The 27,526-nt window shown below is 39.5% G+C and overlaps 1 protein-coding gene across 1 annotated transcript; it reads left to right on the top strand.

Annotated features, from left to right (window-relative positions):
- Window positions 1-473: 473 nt before the first annotated feature.
- Window positions 474-27,267, top strand: LOC141334844 (protein NLRC3-like; the record flags this gene model as incomplete). The annotated part of the gene is made up of 5 exons (XM_073840068.1): window positions 474-2,260; window positions 7,357-7,524; window positions 11,165-11,338; window positions 20,565-20,611; window positions 24,094-27,267. Coding segments are annotated over 5 exons (2,727 nt in total), but the record flags the coding sequence as incomplete, so codon positions are not given.
- Window positions 27,268-27,526: the final 259 nt, after the last annotated feature.

A 27,526-nucleotide genomic window follows, 5' to 3' on the forward strand; every position in this document is an offset into this window, starting at 1 on the left:
TACAGAATCTTTACATGTTTAATAGAATGATTTACAAAAGAACAAGGTTGTTTAATAACTGTAGTTTTTGTGGCTGTTTGTCTCTTTTATATAGAGTCAATGGAGGTCCACCTGTTCAGATCCATCATGGATGAAACTCAAACATCTGGAGATGAAGACTTTATCCCAGGATGCAGGTACTTGAATAACACATATGTTCTCGAGGATTGTTGTTGTTGTTTTTCCATAAAAATACTTATAAAAGTATTAAAATAATTATCATCATAAAGGATTAAATATCTTCTGTTTCAGTTCAGTTCATCAGAAGAGATCAGAAGCAGAGCCCAGCTGTGTGTCTATGAAGAGTGAGCAGTCAATGGAACCACCAATTAACTTTAAGAGTGGAGATACATGGTCTGGTCTCAGGTATAATAATTATGTAAATTATATGATTCAGAATATATAAGACACTGTGCCTAATAACTTTTTTATTTTACAACAGCGATGTCCTCAACACATTTAGATCAAATCTGAGGAAGAAGTTTGAGCGTTTGTATGAGGGAACAGCGACGCAGGGAAAGCCAACACTCCTGAATGAGATCTACACAGAGCTCTACATCACAGAGAGTGAGAGTGGAGAGATCAGTAATGAGCATGAGGTGAGACAGATTGAGACACAATCCAGGAGAGCAGCAACAGAGGACACAGCCATCAAATGCAGTGACATCTTTAGACCTTTACCTGGACTAGACAAAGCCATCAGAACTGTGCTGACAAAGGGAGTCGCTGGCATTGGAAAAACAGTCTCTGTGCAGAAGTTCATCCTGGACTGGGCTGAAGAGAAAGAGAATCAGGACATCCAGCTCATATTTCCACTTCCTTTCAGAGAAATCAACTTGATGAAGGACAAAACACTCAGTCTTTCAGATCTTCTTCATGTCTTTTTCCCTGAAACTAAAGAAATGAAAATATCCATTGATGAATATAAAGTGTTGTTCATCTTTGATGGTCTGGATGAGTGTCGTCTGTCTCTGGACTTTAAGAGCAAAGTGAAACGGTGTAATATATCTAAATCAGCCTCTGTAGATGTGCTGCTGATGAACCTCATTGTAGGGAATCTGCTTCCCTCTGCTCTCATCTGGATCACCTCCAGACCAGCAGCAGCTGATCTCATCCCCTCTGAGTGTGTCCATCGAGTGACAGAGGTACGAGGATTCAATGAGCCACAGAAGGAGGAATACTTCAGGAAGAGAATCAGTGATCAGAGTCTGGCCAACAGGATCATCTCACACCTGAAGTCATCAAGGAGCCTCTACATCATGTGTCACATCCCAGTGTTCTGCTGGATCTCAGCCGCTGTTCTAGAGAAGATGTTGAGTCAAGTAGACAGTGGAGCAATTCCCAAGACTCTCACTCAAATGTACACACACTTCCTGATCCTCCAGACCAACATCAAACAAGGGAAAGACTATGAGAAGAACGTAACAGATGAAGACATGATCCTCAAACTGGGGAAACTGGCTTTTCAGCAGCTTGTGAAAGGCAACCTGATCTTCTATGAGGAAGATCTGAGAGAGTGTGGCATTGATGAGACAGAAGCATCAGTGTACTCAGGATTGTACACTCAGATCTTCAGAGAGGAGTTGGGCTTGAATCAGGGGAAAGTCTTCTGCTTTGTTCATCTGAGCATTCAGGAACATCTAGCAGCTATATATGTGCATCTCTCATTTACAGTCAAGAAGAGCAATGTCTTTGACCAAACCAAGAAAAGTCTGTTGTCTAAAATTTTTAACCAGAAGAAATGTGATTCATTATCTGAGCTGCATCAGAGAGCTGCGGAGGAGGCTTTACAGAGTAAGAATGGACATCTAGACCTTTTCTTGCGTTTTATTCTGGGTCTTTCAGTGGAGTCCAATCAGACTCTCTTACGAAAACTTCTGACACAGACAGGAAGCTGCTCTTACAACAAAGAGGAAACAGTTCAGTACATCAAAGAGAAGATCAAGAAGAATCACTCTCCTGAGAGATCCATCAATCTGTTCCACTGTCTGAATGAACTGGGAGATGATTCACTGATGCAGGAGATCCAACAATATCTGAAATCTGGAGAAATAAGGAAAACCAATCTCTCCTCTTCACAGTGGTCAGCTCTGGTTTGTGTGTTGCTGACATCAGAGAAGATGGATGTTTTTGATCTAAAACAGTTTATTGGAGCACAACATACAGGGGATAGAGTTCTTCAGAATCTTTTACCTGTGGTTCAAGAATCCAGATCAGTTCGGTAAGTACCACCAAAACAATCACTCCACTTTCAAAACTTAATCATATTTATAATTTCATTTTGTGTTCTGTAACTAAAGCAATTTCTATCAGTGAGCAAAAGAGATGTGTCCTTTAGTTTACTATATTGTCAATGACAGCAGTATATAACACAGAGTAGTTCATAGTGCAATAATTAGAATTAATTGTAATGTCTCTAAAAAGAGACTTAAAATACTAACAGTAGTATTGTTTTTTTTAATTGATATGTATTAAATAATAATTTCACATTCAGATAAACATTTAAACAACAAATAACCAATGGCAATTTATCATTTTAAACATATACAGTGGGTACGGAAAGTATTCAGACCCCCTTAAATGTTTCACTCTTTGTTATATTGCAGCCATTTGCTGAAATCATTTAAGTTCATTTTTTTCCTCATTAATGTACACACAGCACCCCATATTGACAGAAAAACACAGAATTGTTGACATTTTTGCAGATTTATTAAAAAAGAAAAAGTGAAATATCACATGGTCCTAAGTATTCAGACCCTTTGCTCAGTATTTAGTAGAAGCACCCTTTTGATCTAATACAGCCATGAGTCTTTTTGGGAAAGATGCAACAAGTTTTTCACACCTGGATTTGGGGATCCTCTGCCATTCCTCCTTGCAGATCCTCTCCAGTTCTGTCAGGTTGGATGGTAAACGTTGGATGGTAAACGTTGGTGGACAGCCATTTTTAGGTCTCTCCAGAGATGCTCAATTGGGTTTAAGTCAGGGCTCTGGCTGGGCCATTTAAGAACAGTCACGGAGTTGTTGTGAAGCCACTCCTTCGTTCTTTTAGCTGTGTGCTTAGGGTCATCGTCTTGTTGGAAGGTAAACCTTCGGCCCGGTCTGAGGTCCAGAGCACTCTCATCAGACCAGAGAATCTTATTTCTCACCATCTTGGAGTCTTTCAGGTGTTTTTTCATGTGTCTTGCACTAAGGAGAGGCTTCTGTCGGGCCACTCTGCCATAAAGCCCAGACTGGTGGAGGGCTGCAGTGATGGTTGGCTTTCTATAACTTTCTCCCATCTCCCGACTGCATCTCGATAGCTCAGTTTGGCCGGAGGTCTTATATATATATACAGTTGTGTGGCTTTCCTAATCAAGTCCAATCAGTATAATCAAACACAGCTGGACTCAAATGAAGGTGTAGAACCATCTCAAGGATGATCAGAACAAATGGACAGCACCTGAGTTAAATATATGAGTGTCACAGTAAAGGGTCTGAATACTTAGGACCATGTGATATTTCAGTTTTTCTTTTTCAATAAATCTGCAAAAATGTCAACAATTCTGTTTTTCTGTCAATATGGGGTGCTGTGTGTACATATCATTTTGTTGTTGCTGGGAAGGGTTACTAGATAGTGAAAGAAAGAAAGAAAAGGAGAGCGGATGATCAATATTGATCATAAATCCAGCAAACAGACATTTATGACATCTCTGACATCACTGAGGGACTTGACATCCTAAGATAGACAACAGAGAGTACAGTACAGCTGAAAACAGAAAGAAATCCCTCAATAGTATCTCTTAAAACTTACTTGAATCAGAGAGGAATGTGGATGACCACGGAAGTATGAGGTCCTTCAGAGTCCAGACCTGCAGTTTTTCTGTCTTTCTTTCTTACTTTGTATTGCTGCCTACTTGTCATTTCTGACTTATAACAAAAAACAGAGCAACGTCTAAAAGCTGTTATGTGACAAGTTGAACAGTAAACAAGCTAAAACAACACAGAACTATGTTTTTATAAGCTGTCAATCTAAAAAAAAAAACGAGTGTTTAAGAACACAAAAGTAAAGCGCAACGTGTCTTATTACTCTGAGGACTACGCCCGCTGGAAGGAAATTTAACGGTAACAGTAAACATTAATTATTTTTAACCATGTCAAAGGATTATTTCACCACCCTGGAAGGAGATATATTGAGAAACTACATTTTATTGGTCATGTCAGTGCACCTTTTCCTCAACTTCCTTTTGTTGAAGAAATGACCCAACTGAATGGCCCAATGTGAAATACCCTGACATCTACAACTATTTGTGTCCTTAAACACTCATTTTTTGGGTCATCAGCTTATAAAAACTTAGTTAAGTGTTTTTTTAGCTTGTTTACTGTTCAACTTGTCTCATAGCAGCTTTTAGACATTGTTCTGTTTTTTGTTATAAGTCAGAAATGACAAGGAGTCAATACAATACAAAGTCAATGGAGAGTGCTGTAAAGTTGTAAGTAAACACCTGTCACAGGTAACAATTCGCAGAAATTCATTCTTAACTGATGTGAGCAAATCTGGGAAATGTCCCTCTGATGGGGAAAAATGAAGGGTGAAGAACATTGCTATTAGGTCAAATAATGAAATATATAAAACTAATCACATAAAAATGAGAAAATCAAACAATGCAAGGTTTTGCCTATTTACCAGTCCAAGAAGCAGCGAAAGAAGGAGCGAATATAAATTAAAATAAAGTCAATAGCACAAATAAAATGTTGTTAGAAATATTTATTTTGATCAGTCTGCTTGTGCTGTCAGATACAATGTTTAAACACAAACAAATTTACATAAAATATAACGCCTAGAAATAATATTAAAATAATCTGTGTAATTTAACTAACTTCCTTTACGGAGAGCTACCTTTATTTGACAACAGTTGACAGATGTTGATTGATTCACTTCAGAGAAAAGAAGTAACTGGTAGAGTTTAGTGGAAAGGCAAACCGAAATGTAATATATTTAACGAAAATTCTTACCTGGCCGTTTGTTGGTCTGGATGATGTGCATTCATGTGACACATCACGGACTCGCAATTCACTCAGACTTGTCCAGATAAAAACAAGCACAAATTGTAAGGAAGATGGATATTGAAATACACACAAAATGAAATACAGTCCATGTAACGTTACTTCTTTCCACTGAGGTGAATCAATCAACATCTGTCAACTGTGTTCAAATAAAGGTAGCTCTCCATTAAGGAAGTAAGTTAAGTTACACGGATTATTTTATTATTAACTCTAGGCATTATATTTTATGTAAAATATTTTAGTAATCTTTTATTACTTATTCTTGGAGTAGGTGGAATTTTCACATTAACTTCATGCAATATAATATGATTGTATTACATGAATTCTTTCGTTTTAGTAAATTAGTAATTTAAAGCATTCTTTAGATACATTTATTATGAGGCAAATATTTGCTGAGTTTCAGATCATTTTTGTGAAGCGCTTCTCAAGACAGTGGTGGCAGAAAGTGCATGTTTGTCAAGGTGGGGGTGTTGCTACTATTTTAGGAAGTGTTTTAAATCCAAGCCTGTATCGGAAGTGAATTTTGTTAGTTTTGAGGTGCAAGTATTCAAAGTGGACATGACTATGCCTGTTATTTCTGCACTTTTATATAGACCTCCCAAATATAACAAAGATTTCATTTGGGAATTTCTGATAACTTGTTGTAATAGTCTTGTTATACTAGGTCATTTTAATATTCATATTTGTTGTCCAGATAGGCCCCTAGTACAAGATTTTTTTTAACTGTTGATTATTTTAACCTTACTACGTCAGTAGTGGGCTGTACTCACATACAAAGCTATACGCTTGAGTTGGTTTTGTCCTGGGGTACTCTGATCATTATTTTATTCCCTTAAAGGGTACATATTATGCCCCTTTTTACAAGATGTAATAATGGTCCTGGGTGTTCTCAGAATGTGTCTGTGAAGTTTCAGTGTGTATAACTTTCAATGCAAATAAGCTAGGGCTGTGCAATTAATCGAAATTCGGTTTCGATTTCGATTTCTGCTTCAAACGATCATGAAAATGCAGTAATCGAGATGAAACGATTATTGCGCCCCATTCTGCCCTTTTACCAGTGGTGCGCTTTCGCTCCTCCATAAAAGCCAAATTTCACATGCAAATCAGCTAAATCATGTAAGGTGGCTTTCATAAAACGAGACGTGCCTGATTTATTAATGTTTTTTTGATGTTGTGTTTTTAATAGCGCGTAAGAAAACTTGCGCTGTCCTTAATGCGCTCAGAGACGGAGCAGAACACGGACATGAAAGTTATCTTTTAGCTCAAGGTGCGCACCTAAACGGTCAAATACACGCAAAAATATTTCAAAATGAGGGGCTTGGTGTTTATTTATGTAAACTCTTGTCAGTTATGTCTTAAATGCACATAAACAGTTGAGAATGAAAATCCGTGCGTAACAGTATAATGGGTCCGTGTGGTTAAAGCGGCAACACATAATATTCCTTTTGGCGTCTCTGTGCCTAATATGAATAAAACGTAAAAATACGTTTTATACAAGAAATATCACTCACTGCTCATGAATGAAGGACGTTTTTAGTTTTAATAAGAAACATAGCATGTTTAACTATTAGAGTGAAGACATTGTTTTATTTTACATTCAAATTCAGTTTCTGTAGTATTGTTAGACTACTTTAGACTTGCATAAAAGTATTCAGTATTTTTATTAAAGCAGTTTTTTTTATTTGTATCTTTTTCTCGCTGTATTGCTATCTTTAAATTAATCACTGTGTAAAGTTTTGGAGCCTGTCATAATCGTTTAAAATAATCGTGATTACAATATTGACCAAAATAATCGTGATTATGATTTTTGCCAAAATCGAGCAGCCCTAAAATAAGCTACATATTTCCGCCCGGTCTTCAGGCCTACAGCAATAAACAGCTGGTAGAAGCAACATCTATGAACCAGAGTCAGACACCGATGAAGAAGAGACTTCAACAGAAAGAAAACACCTATGAGAACAAACCAGGACATCCTAGAATGGTTATTTGAAACATTAATGCCCATGTAGAGTTTTACAGCCCATTTGCAACAACGGATGAACAACACAAGTACACTGATAACATTTGCTGTGTGCTTTAGCGAAATGACACATGCACACAAATGCTGTTAAAACGTTAACAAAGCACTAAGCCGGCCTTGTATTGCCCCTCATCCACAAAGCAGTCAGGAGAAAATGTATTTAGGTGAATTTGTGGTGGATTGATATAAATCCTTCAGATCATAAACACTACCTACTAAAAACATTAATGTTGTTTGTTTTGTTCTCCAAACAGGCTTTGTGGTTGTAATCTCACTGCTCAATCCTGTCGAAGTTTGTCTTCAGCTCTTCAGTCATCAAATTGTGTCCTGAAAGAGCTGGACCTGAGTAATAATGACCTGCAGGATTCAGGAGTAAAGCTTCTTTCAGATGGACTGAAGAGCTGTAAGATGGAGATACTAAGGTAAATGGTTTTCCATTTAAAAAAAAAAAAAATATATATATATATATATATATATATATATATATATATATATATATATATATATATATATATATGGTGATTGGTGACGCTGATCCATGTTCGGGATGCTCGTCACTATACGCTGTACACACACAATACATACACAGACATTACTGTATACAATCATATACAGTTTTACGATGTAAACAGTTTGTTCTAAATACTCTGTGTGTGTGTGTGTGTGTGTGTGTGTGTGTATATATATATATATATATATATATATATATATATATATATATATATATATATATATTAGGGCTGTCAAATGATTAAAATTTTTAATCAGATTAATCAGACTTTTCAGTGGATTAATCATGATTAATCACACTATTTGCACCTGAATCCTAACCATTTTTTTTCTAAAATGCATACCAAAATATAAATAACAGGATACATAATTTTCACATTTTCATATTATGCCAGGGCCCGCATCGGGCCTGTTTTAGGCTACTCCTTATTTTTTATATTTTAGACATCCATCAATAATGTCGCGCTGGTGGAAACAGCTCAAGACTTTCGCTTTTACTTTCGATAACGGCTCGGATGGCGCAACTGGAAGAGATCCGTGTTCAATCGCACGCAGTAGGCTAAAACTTGCCACAAAATACCGGCAAAAATAAATAATAAATGTGTCGGGGAAAGAGTAAGGACATATCTGAATTATTTATTAATAAAGTGTATTCAATGTGAGTCAATGTGAGTCAATGTCGCAAAGATCCTGCAATCTCATTTTTGGACGCGCCTTGAGAGAGAAATTTATCGTTAAGGATTACATATTAAACAAGTTTTTGTTTTCGATTTGTTTTATTTCGTTAAGTAATAATTAAAAACTTTCTATAGATATGTTTATCATGTCTGTGAGGCATGCATTTAGCTTTATTTTTGTTAAGCACTCCTGTTCAAGAACAAGACGACAGAAAGCGCATCATTTTTGTTTTCTTTATTTTATAAAAACACTGCAACGTTTTTTGGTGTATTACTTTTTCCTTTGTGAGCAAAAATGACGGATAATTTGAAATTGCTTCCACTGAAAAAATGCAAATGATTGAGCTGGTGCTTCGATGACCTGCAAAGCGGCTTTATGTATCTTCCACTCTCCACTCTGTCACTGAGTCAGTCACCGCTCTTTCGAGAATGAACGTAATTGTACGATGTACAGATGTAATTCCCAAAACATAAGAAAAACGAAATTTTCATACAAATTCTGAATGGATTATGGCATGGAAAGTGCAAAGCGCGCTCCCTTTATTATCACTAAAAGCGTCACAAATCTAGTTCATAGAGATCTCACAACGTTCCATTATAATCAATAAAGCTTTCTAAACTACACAATGAATATTTTATTTACATCGCGTCTACACTTAGTCAGGAGATGAACAACGCTGGATTGTTTGTCAGATCTTCAATTGCTTTGCTTTCGTTTGAGGGTAGGCTATATAGCACCGTCTACCCCAGTAGAACCGGGCCTAAGCTTGGCTAACCACTCCAGTTGCAGAGGGGCTGTCGCCCAGGCTTGTACTTGTTAACTTTACCATCATCATTCTTTTTATATTTGAATCCGTCCATAGGCTCACCTTGCTCCATCTCGCCTTTAGCTCCCCAATCCTGACAAATAATTCGTCACACTGCGCATGCGTGAAATGCGTTAAAAAATTTGACGTAATTAACAACAACAAAATAATTAACGCCGTTAACGCGTTATTTTCGACAGCCCTAATATATATATATATGACCCTGGACCACAAAACCAGTCTTAAGTCGCTGGGGTATATTTGTAGCAATAGGCAAAAATACATATCATGGGTCAAAAATTTTTATTTTTCTTTTATGCCAAAAATCATTAAGAAATTAAGTAAAGTTCATGTTTCATGAAGATTTTTTGTAAAATTCCTTCTGTAAACATATCAAAATGCAATTTTTGATTTGTAATATGCATTGTTAAGAACCTAATTTGGACAACTTTAAAGGTGATTTTCTCAGTCTTTTTGATTTTTTTGCATCCTCAGATTTCTGATTTCAAATAGATGTATCTCAGCCAAATATTGTCCTATCCTAACAAACCATACATCAACAGAAAGCTTATTTATTGAGCTTTCATATGATGTATAAATCTCAGTTTTGTCAAATTTAACCTTATGACTGGTTTTGTGGTCCAGGGTCATATATATATATATATATATATATATATATATATATATATATACAATGAGGTCAATAAGTATTTGATCACCCTATGATTTTGCAAGTTCTCTTATTTAGAAATCATGAAGGGGTCTACAATTTTCAGCATAGGTGCATTTCCACTGTGAGAGACAGAATCTAAAAAGAAAAATCCGGAAATCACATTGTATGATTTTTTTTTTTTTTACAATTTTTTTGTGAATTACTGTGTCAAATAAGTATTTGATCACTTAAGTCAAAAAATGTTAATATTTGGTACCGAAGCCTTTGTTAACAATTACAGAGGTCAAACAGTTCCCGTAGTTCTTCACCAGGTTTGCACACACTGCAGGAGGGATTTTGGCCCACTCCTCCATACAGATCTTCTCTAGATCTGTCAGGTTTCGGGGCTGTCGCTGAGCAACACAGAGTTTCAACTCCCTCAGATTTTTTTATATTGGATTTAGGTCTGGAGACTGGCTAGGCCGCTTCAGAACCTGGATATGCTCGTTCATCCTCTCCTTAATACAGTGCAGTCATCCTGTCCCCTGTGCAGAAAAACACCCCAAGAGCATGATGCTTCCAGCCCCATGCTTCACTGTCGGTATGGTATTATTGGGATGATACTCATGATTCTTCTTCCTCCAAACGCGGCGAATGGAGTTAAGACCAAAAAGTTTTACTTTGGTCTCATCTGACCACAGGACTTTCTCCCATGACTCCTCTGGATCATCCAGATGGTCCCTGGCAAACTTCAGGCGGGCCTGGACATGGGCTGACTTAAGCAGGGGAACCATCCGTGCGATGCAAGATTTTAAACCGTGACGTCTTAGTGGATTACTGATAGTAGTCTTGGAAACGATGGTCCCAGCTCTATTCACGGCATTGACCAGCTCCTCGCGTGTAGTTCTGGGCTGATTCTTCACCATTCTTAGCATCATTGATACCCCACGAGGAGTGATCTCCCCTGGGGCCCCAGTCCAAGGGACACTGACAGTCATCATTAGCCTTTTCCATTTTCTAACAGTTGTTCTTTTTTCACCAAGCTGCTTGGCAATTGCCCCGTAGCCCTTTCCAGCTTTGTGAAGGTCTACAATTTTGTCTCGTGTCTTTTGACAGCTCTTTGGTTTTGCCCATGTTGTTACTTAGACTTTCGTTGATTGTGGGGTGCACAGGTGTCTTTAGGACAGCTAACGACCTCAAACAGGTGCTACTAATTTAGAATCATGAGCAGAGTGTAGCTGGACTATTTAAAAGCAAAATAACAGGGTGAAATGCAGCCCTCATTACTGTCTCTTTTTAGTCAGATAACCAATTAACCAATAACATTTTCAGCTGGCTAAAAATGCTTTGGTGGAGACATAGCCTTAAAATCGAATGTCTGGTTGTCAAACTAATATCATGTGGGGGTTTTTTGTAGGTTGTCTGGCTGTATGGTGACAGAGGAAGGCTGTGGTTATTTGTTTTCAGCTCTGAGTTCAAACCCCTCACACCTGAGAGAGCTGGATCTGAGCTATAATCACCCAGGAGATTCAGGTGTCCAGCGGCTCTCTGAAAAACTGGAGGACCCAAACTACTCACTGGACAAATTGAAGTATGTTGACCAAGATGATTTTTTTTTTTTTATTATTATTTCAACTTCTCAGTATACACATGTAGCAGAGGCCAGATCAGAGTAATCTATTTTAAAGTCATTTCAATGATTTTAGCAGAATATAGTTAAAATGTTGTGTTAATAGCCAAATTCCCCAACACATCTACTTATGCAATGCTGATCACATTTAAAATAAGAAAATTAATTATATTGTAACCAAGGCCAAATCATACTACTCTTACTATTTCTGCAGTACCCAGTATGCATACTGTGGTAACACAATATATTGACACTTTGGACAAGTTCACTTGGGGTGTACTCAGTTTTGTTGCCAGCTATTTTGACAATAATGGCTGTATGTTGAGTAATTATCAGAGGACAGTGAATCTATACTGCTATACAAGCTGCACATTAACTACTATAAAATATATACAAGTTTCAGGTCTATAGTATTGTCCCTTGAGAAGATATACTAAAATGGTTTCTGAAATAAGTGGGGTGTACTCACTTTTGTGACATACTGTATGTAGTGTATAGCATAAATGATTACACCGCCTCTGAATAAATATAAAAGATGTTTTTTTTAATGATCACTGATATAGTTTATGGAAAGATGGAAACATTTAAATGTATTAAACATATACTTAATAAAAAACAACTAAATGTGCCAATATTTTCTGTAAAGTAAGTAAATTAGCATTGCAGAAATGAGTACACCCTAGATTTAATTCAGCAAATGTATAATAATCTAATATGTATTATGTCCTCCAGAACTTTAGTATAGTGCTCTGACCCTTCTTGGCACAAGTGTACAAGATCATGACAAATATTCACCTCTGTCCTGTTTAACTCTTAACTCCTTAAATGCCCTGGTCTTTAATGGGAAATTTTGCTCCGCTCGTCTCTACAGAATCCCCCACAGCCGCTCAAGAGCGTTAATACATGTCCACTGAAGGATTTTAACCTTGGGAGAATGAATATCTCCATTGTCATGCTGAAAAAAATGCCCAATAATGCAGGGAATGAGGGGAGGGGAGCATCTTTAGTTTCAGTTTTTTGTATTAGATCACACAGTGGTGTGTGAATTGATGACAGCATTGATAAAGCACAACTCCCTCACATCTTCAGCACTCATACATCCCTATAGAAGAGCTTTACTAGCAGTGAACATCACTGTGGGAACCAGGCACTTTTCACTGTACTCCTCCTCTAGCAACACCAGAACATTTTGGCTGAATACTCACTGTGTTAGTATGTGAAATCCAAACATACAAACATGATCCAAACAAACGTAATCCAAAAAATGACGAGACTTGACTTGGCCTGATTTGGCATAAACAGACTTGATCTGAAGCAGACTTGATATAGGCTTGACTTGATATAAATAGACTTGAAATAAACTTGACTCGACACAGACTAGACAAGGACACTCACCAACAGCAGGTTACAACGTTAATATGCGACAGGGGACTAAGGAATACAATGGCTATTTATACTAGACAAGACAGGTCACATGACACAATGAAAAACAAGAAACAAGACCCTAGCAACCAAAGACAACCAATCAGAACATGAACAATTGGAGAAATACATGAGGGCAAGGGAAGCAAGACTAACATGTCACTAACATATTGCTAGCATGATTAGCAAGTAACTAGCATGATTCTAGTATGATTAGCAAGTAGCTAGCATGATTCTAATATGATTAGCAAGTTGCTAGCATGTTTCTAGCATGATTAACAAGTTACTAGCATGTTCCTAGCATGATTAGCATATTGTTAACTAGAGCCCTGCACGGGCCTTAAATCTAAGCCCTAGCCCGGCCCTGGCCCGAAACGCACAGGCTGTAGCCCGGCCCGTGTCCGACAGCTTATCAAAAATTTTGGCCCGAGTCCGACCCGAAGCCCGTCTTTTTTTCCGCCAAACAGCTTATACTGTTACAGCCATTAAAATAGACCAGATTCGTATTTAATAGAAAGTTTATGTTTTTTCGTTTCGTTTTTTTTATCAGAACAATTTAGAGAAATGTTTGGAGTTTTTTGTTTGTTTGTTTGTTTTTTAAATGTAAGTTTCAGTTTTTTAAGTGACATCGATATCCAAGCGGTATGTGGTCCACAGTGAGTTTACTCAATTTAACCTATATATCAAATCAACACTTGACTAGTCTACAATGCAATCCACAGATATAAAACAAACATCAATATATCACAATGTTAGATTTAAAGTTTATTATCACCATCTCAGAACAAAGGCATTTCGAACAGGGCAGGCAGCTCTGCTGCGCAAAACCGGAACATACAAAGTCGCAGTGGTAAAGTAAACGAATAATGAACAAATATATAAAGAATAAATAATAATATAGAAAACTTAAAAAACACAACTTCACCACGTGGCTGAAAATCTCTGTGCTGCGCAAAGTATGTAAGCGGAGTGGAGCGGCAACAATTTCCCTCCGCGCTCCTTGCATTTAATAATAGCTCACTGATATCAGAAATACCGCTCCGCGTCAAAAAAATAAATAAAAAAATAAAAAAAAGAATGTTTGAAATGTAACAGTCCTGTTCATAAAATATAATAAAATAAAATAACAGGAGAGTTTCAAACATAGTGTGCAATATTTGTTCCGACCACAGCTAATAATTGTCAGCATTAAAAGAGTATTGCTGCTTTATCCAGTGCAAAGTTTGTAATGAAAATAATACGTTTTCGTCAGTTATTTTACCTACAGATCACATTATTTCTGATTTGAGTGATCCATCTCTAGCTAAACATGTTTAACATATGATTTCCTGCTTAATGTGCAGTTATATTATGGACCATTGGCATGAATTGTACTCATGATGGAGCGGTGGTGGAGCGCTCTTGAAGAGAGTGAAAACCATGACGCTCCGACTTTTAAAAAAATCCGCTCCTTCCTCCATTCAAAATCACACCGCTCCACTCCGCGCTCCGCTCATACTCTGATATGCGCGAGTTAGGCATCACTGGCGCTTCCGGGGACGCACGCATTAAATCTCATTAAACTTTTTTTTTTTTTTTTAGTTTTTTTCTAAAGCAGGCCTGAAGCCCGATATGTGTGCAAGTTATGACGTGAAAATTGGCCCGAAGCCCGGCCCTAGGGGCAAAAAAAAGTCGGGCCCCGACGGGCTCGGGCTCAAATGCAGGGCTCTATTGTTAACATGGTAGATAGAGTTTTAATGAGTCTACATAGAAGGTCAGTTTGATTGAGTCTCAAGGGATTGTGGGAGTTTTGTCAGTTGGAGTTTGAATAGTGTTGGCTCATTTAATATCAATGTAAGTCTATGGGATTTTTCCCAGTTTTAATTGTAATTTTTAGAAAAACCATAATTCCGATCAGTTAGACAAGATACAGCAACATTCCTCTGACCTGAACCCTGTAGAAAATGAGTGTCGTGATGTGAAGAGGAGAAGCACCAACATGGAGCTGTGAATCTGGGATCTGGAGAGATTCTGCATGAAGCCACTTCCGGCTTTGCTACTGTTCGGACGCTTCTGCTGACTGCTCCGCGCTCTACTCCCTGCTTATGAACTTTTCTATCTTTCTAAGATTTTAACCTCAGATTTTAACTTCAGCATATCAGCACAGTGCTCAGACAACACATTTTTGACGAAAAAGCAGACTTTTTGCCTCCCACTGCCAGCAGTTTACATTCCGGAGACGGGAAAACACAGCTGCCTACTTTCAACAGACAAGAAAGAAAAATGCCTCTTCTGGAATCTACTTGCTGCACAAACTGCCACAGACTTCTACAAAGGATCGTGGTTTTAGAAACAAAGTTACTTGCTGGACTTCCAAAACAGGCGGAACACACAGAAGATCATCATCACGGACCCCCTCAGCATACAGCCGGTGAGTCCTGTGAATCTAGTCAATATCGACAGTTTAGAAATGTAGAGGAACAAGCCAAAACTGATCGACACACAAATCGATGGCACAAACAGGGAGCGAGACCCAAAGGCACTCGAGACATTAGACTGTCAAGAGTATCTCGTATTGCTGCGGTATCATCCTCTACTCCAGATATAGCTATGACAAGGCTTGCAAAAACTGGTGTTTTACCACCACCTTTACTGCTTGAAAACAGATTTGATGCATTAATGAATGTTGGTGAGGAATCCCCAAATATGACTGAACATGGATCGTATCAGCCAGCTGCTAACATCGCTACAAACAGGCGTGCAAGGTCGAGCAGACAGCGGCACTCAGCTCAGAGCGCAGCCGAGTCCAGGACTCTGATAGTGGGGGACTCCATTATCAGAAATATCAGTAGCAGAACTACAACAACATGCTGCCTTCCTCAAGCAACCGTCTCTGATGTGAACAAGGAACTTCGGAACATTCTAATGAAGCACAAGACTGCAAATCGAATCATCATCCATGTGGGAAAGAACGATATTCGGAAAGAGCAGTCAGAACTCCTAAAGAAGGATTTTGGTGAGCTCATTGAAACACTTCAAAGACTTGAAGTTCAGTCGTTCATCAGTGGACCACTCCCAGCAAGGGGAACTAACATGTTTTCACGGTTGCTTGGACTGAATACCTGGCTACAAAGAACCTGCAGTCAAAAAGGAGTCAACTTCATTGACAACTTCAACCTTTTCTGGGGCCATAGACAACTGTTCAAACTGGACGGCCTCCACCCAAACAAACTTGGTGCGAGAGTGCTAAAGGACAACATCTATTTTTCACTCAGGCATCCATCAGTGGAATGTGCCAGTCCACCCAACATGAATGGCACACACACACTTGGACAGTGTATGCGTGACGACAGGACATCTTATCAGCTTCAGAGTCATCATATGGTCAACACAACCCACAAGGACACTGACAACGCCACACAGCCACAACAAGCACTGCTTATGGACACTTTTCTGGCTGAGCCCTGCCCACAGAGCTCATCACAGACAGACTGTGACGTATCACAACAGCTCCAAGACTCAGCACCGAAGGACGACCTTCTGGTAAACAGCCAGAAAAGCCAGGACAACATTTTTCAGCCACCGGAAACACCAGAGCCAGAGCTCCATTCACCAGACACATTATCCCTCTCTCCAGCATCTCCACTTCTAAGCTTCTCACAGAAAATGGAGGAACTGGTATATGCTGGAACCAGACTCTCCCACTCTTTTGCTGCAAGCCCCCAGTTATCAGCTAAAAAACGGCGGGCCCCACAACCACCAAAGCCTGTGGGTCCAGCTCGCCCTCCTCCTCCTCCTGTGAGAGCTCTCCGGCCGCTGCCACAACGTCAGGGCCCAAACCCTCCTGCATCTGCTGTGAGTGAACCAAAAACAACTGATAACAGCCCTCAGTGATATGTGTCGGGTCCCCGCTATGATAACAGCAACACTCAGCAATGTTTACAGAACAAGCGGGAACCCAATGTGCATGTAGTTTTCCCTATTTCTGTTTTAATATGTGATAGAAAGTCTAAGGCCATCTCAAGCCGTACGGTTGACCCATCTAATCTGAGGCCCATTCTGCATCAAACTAAGATTGCTCTAGAGACAAAAAGTAATGCCATCAAGCTAGCATTTTTAAACATTCGCTCACTAAAAAATAAATCACTTCTGATCAATGATTTTATAACCACAAACAACCTGGATTTTATGTTTCTAAATGAAACATGGCTAGAAGACAGCGGTAGTGCAACAATCCTCAATGAAGCAGCGCCTCCAGACTTTACTTTCATGAGTGTCTGCAGAGCTGTTAGAAGAGGCGGTGGTGTAGCTGGTCTTTTTAAAGATGTTTATCAATGCAAGCAAGTGTCATTTGGTCAGTACATGTCTTTTGAATATCTAGGGATTATGCTGAAAGGGGCTCCACGCATTCTATTTATCATTATTTACAGGCCCCCAAAATACTCTCCAGCCTTTGTTGATGAGTTCACAGAACTGCTATCAATGATTTGTTCAGAGTTTGACTGTTTTGCTATTGCAGGGGATTTTAATGTTCACATAGAAAATGCAGAAAGCAAAACTACAAAAGAAATTATAACGGTTTTGAACACATTTGACCTGATTCAGCATGTGCATGGGCCAACACACAATCGTGGGCACACTCTTGATTTACTCATCAGTAAGGGTCTAAACATTTCATCCACTGTTATCAAGGATGTAGCACTGTCTGATCACTTCTGTATTTTCTTTGATATATTGATCTCTGCTACCACTGAATCTAGATCAGTCTCTGTCAGAAAGAGATGCATTAATGATAACACTAGTGTGCTATTTATGAAGGCTATATCTTCAATGCCAAGCATTTCTGCAGACTCTGTTGATCTTCTCCTGGAGTCCTTTAACTCAAAAGTTAAGAATGTCATTGATGACATCGCACCTGTAAAAATCAGAATTTCTGGCAAACAGAAATCACCGTGGAGAAAATCAACAGCAGTACAGAGTATGAAAAGACAATGCAGAAAAGCTGAGCGGATGTGGCGGAAGACGAAACTCGAAATTCACTATAGCATCTATAAAGACAGCCTTCATGCTTTCAATGTTGAACTAGGTAAAGCTAGACAAATGTTCTTTTCAAACCTTATAAACAGGAACTTAAACAACACTCGCACTCTTTTTGCTACCGTTGAGAGACTAACAAACCCCCCTAGTCAGATCCCTAGTGAACTGCTCTCTGACAGCAAGTGCGATGAGTTTGCTTCCTTCTTTTCTGAGAAGATCAATAATATCAGAAAGACAATTAGCACACCCTCAAGTTATGCAGAGGTCAGACAGATTCGACCGCAATTTCAAAAAGAAGTCATTATGTCTACTTTTGAAGCAATTGATAGCAACATTTTGAAAGAAACAGTACAGCACCTCAAATCGTCAACTTGCCACTTTGACACACTTCCCACATCTTTTTTCAAAAGTGTGCTAAACTGTTTAGAAGCAGATCTCTTAGAAGTGGTGAACACCTCACTTCTTTCTGGGACTTTTCCAAACTCCCTGAAAACTGCAGTTGTTAAGCCCCTTTTGAAAAAGAGAAATCTTGATAACACCATATTGAGCAACTATAGACCAATATCAAATCTTCCTTTTATAGGTAAGATTATTGAAAAGGTTGTTTTCAATCAGCTGAATCACTACTTAAACTCAAATGGATACCTGGACCATTTCCAATCTGGCTTCAGACAACATCATAGCACAGAGACAGCGCTCATAAAGATAATAAATGATATTCGCCTAAATTCAGATTCTGGCAAAATATCAGTGCTGGTATTACTAGATCTCAGTGCTGCGTTCGACACAGTCGATCATAACATTCTTTTAGATAGACTGGAAAACTGGGTCGGGCTTTCTGGGACGGTTCTCAAATGGTTCAGGTCATACTTAGAAGGGAGAAGCTATTATGTGAGTATAGGAGAACATAAGTCTAAGTGGACGTCCATGACATGCGGAGTCCCACAAGGCTCAATTCTAGCGCCTCTGTTGTTCAGCCTGTATATGCTCCCACTAAGTCAAATAATGAGAAAGAACCAAATAGCATATCACAGCTATGCAGATGATACCCAGATTTACCTAGCCTTATCGCCAAATGACTACAGCCCCATTGACTCTCTCTGCCAATGCATTGATGAAATTAACAGTTGGATGTGCCAAAACTTTTTACAGTTAAACAAGGAGAAAACAGAAGTCATTGCATTTGGAAACAAAGATGAAGTTCATAAGGTAAATGCGTACCTTGACGCTAGGGGTCAAAAAAACAAAAAATCAAGTCAAGAATCTGGGTGTGATTCTGGAGTCAGACCTCAGTTTCAGTAGCCATGTCAAAGCAGTAACTAAATCAGCATACTATCATCTTAAAAACATTGCAAGAATTAGATGTTTTGTTTCCCGTCAAGATTTGGAGAAACTTGTTCATGCCTTTATCACCAGCAGGGTGGACTATTGTAATGGTCTCCTCACCGGCCTTCCCAAGAAGACCATTAGACAGCTGCAGCTCATACAGAACGCTGCTGCCAGGATTCTGACTAGAACCAAAAAATCAGAGCATGTTACACCAGTCCTTAGGTCCCTACACTGGCTTCCAGTTATGTTTAGGATAGATTTTAAAGTACTTTTACTTGTTTATAAAGCACTCAATGGCCTAGGACCTACATACATTGCAGATATGCTCACTGTATACAAACCTAACAGACAACTCAGATCACTAGGATCGAGTCAGTTAGTAATATCAAGGGTTCACACAAAACAAGGGGAATCTGCTTTTAGCCATTATGCCGCCCGCAGTTGGAATCAGCTTCCAGAAGAGATCAGATGTGCTAATACATTAGTCACATTTAAATGCAGACTCAAAACTCATCTGTTCAGTTGTGCATTTATTGAATGAGCACTGTGCTACGTCCGAACAGATTGCATTATTTTATGTATAATCATTTCTGTATTAATTAATTTGAAATCATTTTCTTTTTTAAATCATCTTAAATGTTCTTAATTTTGTTTTTATTGTTGTGATTATTATTTTAAATTTTTATGATTTTTATGCTATTGTGATTTTAATTCCTTTTTATGTACAGCACTTTGAATTACCATTGTGTATGAAATGTGCTATATAAATAAACTTGCCTTGCCTTGCCTTGCCTTGAAGAATGGTCTTCACTGATAATGCTTGATGAGTCTGGAGAACATTTGATGAGAGATCAGAGCTGTTGTTTGGCAAAAAGAAGATGCGGAAAGTATTGAATAAAAGGGTACCATTCATTGTGGTCAGCGTGTACTAAAGTAAAACATTTATTTCATAAAACAAGATTTCCCCCATTTTAAATTCTTGCTCTCAATGAAAGGTTATTATTTTATATTCTTACTCTCAATGAAAGGTTAGATTTTTGTACATTTAAAATAAAAGATTAAATGGATAAACAATGCAGAGTTATTTTCACAACCAGGGGTGTGTTACGCTAGGGGGGCCCTATGCAAACCTCTGGGAGGCGGCCCCGTGATCACGCTCCGGGGGGGTCTCCCACGGGACAGTTGCGCAATCGCGTTCCCGCAGGACGAAATTACGATCGCGGGAGAAATGTCTGTTCTTCCACACTGGCTGAATCAATAATTTCATTTTTAACCTTACGTTATACACAGAGTCATTGTTATTTTACAATTGAAGAGAGTCCTGTCCAAACTGTTGCTGTAAAGCAACCACCCAAGTACCCTAGCAACTGCATAGCAACAGTGTGTTTACTGACTGAATATCTCTGTGTGTGTATTCTAGTGTGGATCATGGAGGAGAATTCAGGATTGCAGCAGGACTGAAGAAATGTATGTATAAACTCTCTCTCTCTCACACACACATATAACACACACACACACACACACACACACACACATACAGTCAGGTCCATTTATATTTGGACACTGACACAATTTTTTATTATTTTAGCTGTTGACGAAAACATATTCAAGTTACAGTTATACAATGAATATGGGCTTAAAGTGTACACTCCGAGCTTTAATTTTTAGGGCAGTCTCCTCAAATTGGTAGAAAGGTTAAGGAATTACACCTCTTTAATATGTACCTCCACCCTTTTTCAAGGGAGCATAAGTAATTTGGACAGTTGACTCAAAAGCTGTTTCATGGACAGTTGTGGGCTATTCCTTTTTCTACATCAATTAACCAGGTAAAAGGTTTGGAGTTGATTCTAAGTGTGCCATTTGTATTTGGAAGCTGTTGCTCTGAATCCATCATGCGGTCAAAGGAGCTCTGCATGCAAGTAAAACAGAATTGTTAGGTTTCAAAAACAAAAGAAATGCATCAGAGAGATAGCAGGAACATTAGGAGTGGCCAAATCAACAGTTTGGTGAATTCTGAGAAGAAAAAGAACACACTGGTGAGCTCAGCAAAATAATAATGTCTGGATGTTCACAAAAGATGACAGTATGGTGGGTGATTGGATGATCCTCTCCATGGAAATAAAACATTTTACAACATCCAGCCAAGTGAAGAATACTCTCCAGGAGGTAGTCTTGTCACTGTCAAAGTCTGCAATCAAGAGAAGACTTCACCAGAGCAAAATAGAGAGGGTTTACCACAAGGTGCAAACAAGGCCAGATTAGACTTTGTCAAAAAACATTTAAAAAAGCCAGACCACTTCTGGAAAAGCATTTTTTGGACTGCTGAAATTAAAATCAATGTGTACCAGAATGACGGGAAGAAAAAAGTATGGAGAAGGCTCTTCATAGTACAAATGGACGATGACCTAAAACACACAGCAAAAGCAACCCAGGAGTTTTTAAAGGTAAAAAAAGTGGAATATTCTGCAATGGCCAAGTCAATCTTCTGATTTCAAATTAATTGAGCATGCATTTCACTTGCTAAAGACAAAACTAAAGGCAGAAAGACCCACAAACCAACAACAACTGAAGTCAGCTGCAGTAAAGGCCTGGCAAAGCACCATAAAGGAGGAAACCCAGCCTTTGGTGATGTCCATGAGTTCCAGACTTAAGACAGTCATTGCCTGCAAAGGATTCTCAACAAAATACAAGAGCTCCTAATTATATATATATTTTTTTCCATGTGTGAGCTATTGAGACGAGCAGCTCTGTGAAACAGCCAATCAGAGCAGAGCTCATTAATATTCATTAAGCTTCCAAATAAGGCAAAAACAAACTGTTTCCTTCCTACCTTCTATGTAGATATCAGAGAACAATTTAAAATATTCTCTCAATGCATTCTATGGCACCTTTAAAAATGAACATTTTATTTATGATTATATTTATTTGTCCAATTACTTTTGAGCCCCTGAAAATGGGGGGTCTGTGTATAAAAATGGTTGCAATTCCTTAGTATTTTATGTTATATTTTTGTTCAAACCCTTGAATTAAAGCTTAAAGTCACTTCAATTTCATCTTGATTGTATCATTTTAAAACTATTCTAGTGGCATACAGAGCCGAAATTATGAAGTGTGTCAGTGTTCAAATATATATGGACCTGACTGTATATATAACACACACACGTGTATGCATGTGTATATATATATATATATATATATTAAACACAGTGGGTACGTATATACAGTGGGTACGGAAAGTATTCAGACCCCCTTGAATGTTTCACTCTTTGTTCATTAAGTTCATTTTTTTCCTCATTAATGTACACACAGCACCCCATATTGACAGAAAAACACAGAATTGTTGACATTTTTGCTGATTTATTAAAAAAGAAAAACTGAAATATCACATGGTCCTAAGTATTCAGACCCTTTGCTCAGTATTTAGTAGAAGCACCCCTTTGATCTAATACAGCCATGAGTCTTTTTGGGAAAGATGCAACAAGTTTTTCACACCTGGATTTGGGGATCCTCTGCCATTCCTCCTTGCAGATCCTTTTCAGTTCTGTCAGGTTGGATGGTAAACATTGGTGGACAGCCATTTTTAGGTCTCTCCAGAGACGCTCAATTGGGTTTAAGTCAGGCTCTAGGCTCTGGGCCATTCAAGAACAGTCACAGAGGTGTTGTGAAGCCACTCCTTCATTTTTTTTAGCTGTGTGCTTAGGGTCATTGTCTTGTTGGAAGGTAAACCTTTGGCCCAGTCTGAGGTCCTGAGCACTCTGGAGAAAGTTTTCGTCCAGGATATCCCTGTGCTTGGCCGCATTCATGTTTCCCTTGATTGCAACCAGTCGTCCTGTTCCTGAGCTGAAAACCACCCCCACAGCATGATGCTGCCACCACCATGCTTCACTGTTGGGACTGTATTGGACAGGTGATGAGCAGTGCCTGCTTTTCTCGACACATACCGTTTAGAATTAAGGCCAAAAAGTTCTATCTTGGTCTCATCAGGCCAGAGAATCTTATTTCTCACCATCTTGGAGTCCTTCAGGTCTTTTTTTAGCAAACTCCATGCAGGCTTTCATGTGTCTTGTACTGAGGAGAGGCTTCTGTCGGGCCACTCTGCAGCCCTCTATCAGTCGGGGCTTTAAGGCAGTGATGGTTGACTTTCTACAACTTTCTCCCATCTCCCGACTGCATCGCTGGAGCTCAGCCACAGTGATCTTTTTGGATTCTTCTTTACCTCTCTCACCAAGGCTCTTTTCCCCCGATAGCTCAGTTTGGCCAGATAGCCAGCTCTAGGAAGGGTTCTGGTCGTCCCAAACATCTTCCATTTAAGGATTATGGAGGCCACTGTGCTCTTAGGAACCTTAAGTGCAGTAGAATTTTTTTTGTAACCTTAGCCAGATCTGTGCCTTGTCACAATTCTGTCTCTGAGCTCTTCAGGCAGTTCCTTTGACCTCATGATTCTCATTTGCTCTGACATGCACTGTGAGCTGTAAGGTCTTATATAGACAGGTGTGTGGCTTTCCTAATCAAGTCCAAACAGTATAATCAAACACAGCTGGACTCAAATGAAGGTGTAGAACCATCTCAAGGATGATCAGAAGAAATGGACAGCACCTGAGTTAAATATATGAGTGTCACAGCAAAGGGTCTGAATACTTAGGACGATGTGATATTTCAGTTTTTCTTTTTTAATAAATCTGCAAAAATGTCAACAATTCTGTGTTTTTTCTGTCAATATGGGGTGCTGTGTGTACATTTAATGAGGAAAAAATGAACTTAAATGATTTCAGCAAATGGCTGCAATATAACAAAGAGTGAAACATTTAAGGGGGTTTGAATACTATCTGTACCCACTGTATATGTGTATATAACACACACACACACACACACACACACACACACACACACACAGAGACACACACAGCTGTAGTGATTGTTGTTGTAAATGTCTCTGTTCTTGTGTTCAGATGCCTGTTTTCTCGCACTGGATCCAAACACAGCACACCCTCGACTCAGTCTGACTGAGGACAACATGAAGGGGTCAAACAATTATAATAATCAGTCGTATCCTGATCATCCAGACAGATTTGATGTTTTTCCTCAGGTGTTGTGTAGAGAGAGTATGTGTGGACGCTGTTACTGGGAGATTGAGTGCAGTGGACGTGTGTATATATCAGTGTCATATAAGAGCATCAGCAGGAAGGGAGCGGGTAATGAGTGTAGGTTTGGATATAATGATCAGTCCTGGAGTTTGATCTGCTCTCCTGACAGATACTCATTCAAACACAATAAGATAAAGACTGATCTCCCTGTGAAGCCCATCATCAGCAGAATAGGAGTGTCTGATGTCTATAGAGTAGGAGTGTTTGTGGATCACAGAGCAGGAACTCTGTCCTTCTACAGCGTCTCTGACACAATGAGCCTCATCCACACAGTCCACACCACATTCACTCTGCCGCTCTATCCTGGGTTTAGGTTTGGGTTTTATTATTCTGGATCATCAGTTTCACTGTGTTGATGAATGAAAATAGACTGATGAGATGAGGATGAATCAATAACAGTGAGATGTTCTAGAGTCTCTTCATCACATTAATACTGCAGCTCAACTTCTGTCACTCAAATAACAGAATGTTTTAATTGTAGTGTCACATTAATCATTTGTATTATTGTCTTCACCAACATGATTCATGAAGAACATGTGATTGATTTTCCTCTATTTTTGGTGCAGAAAAAATAAAACACAATGTCAAATCATCTTGAGATCAGATTGTAATTGATGAGGAATATGTGAAATGTATGAATGCATGAATCATAAATATAATAACAGCATTTAATAAAATATAATTATTCTAACTACAGTGAAGCTGTATTCAATTATCAAGCAGTGACAGCTGTCAGAATATTTTTGATACAATAATTAAAAATATATATTTTCTAAACAATTATGTTGAATTGATAATATATTTATAAACAAAAAGTATTTTATTCATAGCCTTAATGGTGATCAGATATAGCAGCTACATACCCTCTCAAGATTCTGTAACTCTGTAGCATGGATTAAAGAAATGATAAAATTGAATCTACTTCACATGAAAATGGGTCTATCTTTATGTGCTTACACCATCTAAAAAACCTAAATCTAGATGATAAAGCCGCCTTGTAGATGGGGCTTTAGCTGCCTGTAAAGTGGTTAGAACTGCTTCTCCAAGATATCTGTCTGACTCTCATCTAGTGGCCAGACGTTTAGCCTGTACTTCCCTGGATTCGGGTGGGAGATCTGACCCTAAGCCTGAAACAGCATATCCCGTCTGACTGGGAGACACCGTGTTGATTTTTCAGCAAGGCTATTAAATCTGGCATCCATGTCTGTTGAGGCCAATCTGGTGCCACCAGCAGGACTTTGGCCTTCACATTTCTCACTTTGGCTAGGACTGCAGGCAAAAGTGGGAAAGGTTTGAAATGCATACAGAACTACTGGGGGCCATTTCGTTCGCCAGAGCATCCACCCCTAGGGGTCCTCTGGGGCCCACCATTGAATACCACAGGGGACAGTGTGTAGTTTTCTGTGTGGCAAAAAGATTTACTTTGGCCTTTACCACTGCTGGGTGAAGTCGCCATTCTCCTGGCCTGGGACCCCCCTTGACAAAAGGTCTGCTGCTACATTGTCCTGTCTCAGCAAGTGTACAGCCCTCAGGGACACCCCTCGAGCATGTGCCCATAACAGGAGATCCCAGGCCTGCCTGTGAGGCATCTGTTGTTATGGTCTCCCTTGAACATAGCAGGCCCAACTTGACTCCCTCCTTCAGGCCTCAAGTTGAGAGCCACCACTTGACTGCTGGAAGACAATCCAGGTCTCTTGGAATTAGTTGCTGTACATTCTCATATGGACTCACTTTGTACTTTGTCAGCCATCGCTGTAATGGGCGCATATGAAGCAGACCCAATGGCACCACCTGACTGGCCGCCGCCATTAGGCCAAGCAGTCTCCGACCCAACATCACTGTAACTTGCTCCTTTTTGAGGAACTCGGACAGGCACTCCTTCAACACTGACTTCCACTGTGGAGTAAGAGATGCTGTCATTATATTCGAGTTCAAAGTCAAGCCTAGGTATGTCACTACCCTTGTGGGAGTGAGACAACTCTTTTTGCTGTTCAGTGTCAACCCCAATTTCTGCAAGTGGGCAAAGACCACCTTTGTGTTGCTCATGGCCTGCTGTTCTGTAAGAGAGCAAATTACCCAGTCGTCCAGGAAATTGGCATTATGTAGGCCCTGGCGACAAAGAGGAATGAGCGCCGCATCCATACATTTGGTGAAGGTGCGGGGAGCCAATGGCAGACCAAAGGGGAGAACATTGTACTCCTAAGCATTGCCCTGAAAGTAAAATCTGAGGTACTTCTTGTGGTCTTTGTGAATTGGGATGTGGAAATAGGAATCTTGGAGATCCACTGTTGTGAACCAGTCCCCTTGTCTGATGAAAGTTAACAGAGTTGAAAGACAAAGCATATGGAAGGGCGGCCGCTTCAAATGATGATTGAACTTCTTGAGATTTAGTATGCGAAGACCACCATCTTTCTTTGGATTCAGGAAATAGGTTGAATAAAACCCTTGCCCTATTGATCCTGAGGGCAGTTGTGTTATTGCTCCTTTTCCCAAAAAAAATGACACTTTGCCTTTCAAAGACCTGCACTGCATCTCCTTTTTCAAAACAGTAGGAACAATCCCTTGAAATTGGGGTGGCTGAATGAATTGGAATTGGAGCCTATATCCGAAGTCCAAGGTGCTCAGCACCCACGGACATTGAGTGCATTGGCATCAGTGGAAGAGATGTTGACTGGTAAAATGTGGGACCGGAGGATGATAACCGTCAGTGACGTTTTCTTCCGCCTGCTGCACGTGTGCTGGAAGACTCTGCCTTTCATGTTCTATGAAAGGACTGCCGGACTCCTTGACTTTGTCTTGTGGATACCCTTTGGGCAGCAGACCGGCGGTGACCTAGGAAGGCTTGGCTTCTATTCTGCCCTAGCCCAATTGCTGTTCCCAGCTGATGTGTGTAGTCCACGAGTAACTGGAGCTCTAACGACTGATCGAGTCAGTTCTCTTTTTCTAAGAGACTGCTCCAAGGCAGCTTCTGCAGGGGGTCCAAAGACCTCCCCAGACACTAGTGGGGCCAACAAGTTAGCTTGAGATAGCCAGACCTGACAGCGTGCTTGAACCAAATTGGCCATAGCTTGCCCCAGGGCTTGAGTATGCGCACTTGTTCCTCAGATTAGCATATCCACCACTTGCAATGCTTCTGGGATGCTTTCCCTCTCTGTCAAAGTGGATGACAAATCTTGCAGCAGACTCTCTAAATAAACCAAGAGAAGTGAGTTTGTGCATGCCAGTCTTGCAGACAAGG

The sequence above is a fragment of the Garra rufa genome, chromosome 5 (assembly GCF_049309525.1).
Source record: "Garra rufa chromosome 5, GarRuf1.0, whole genome shotgun sequence".
NCBI lineage: Eukaryota > Metazoa > Chordata > Actinopteri > Cypriniformes > Cyprinidae > Garra > Garra rufa.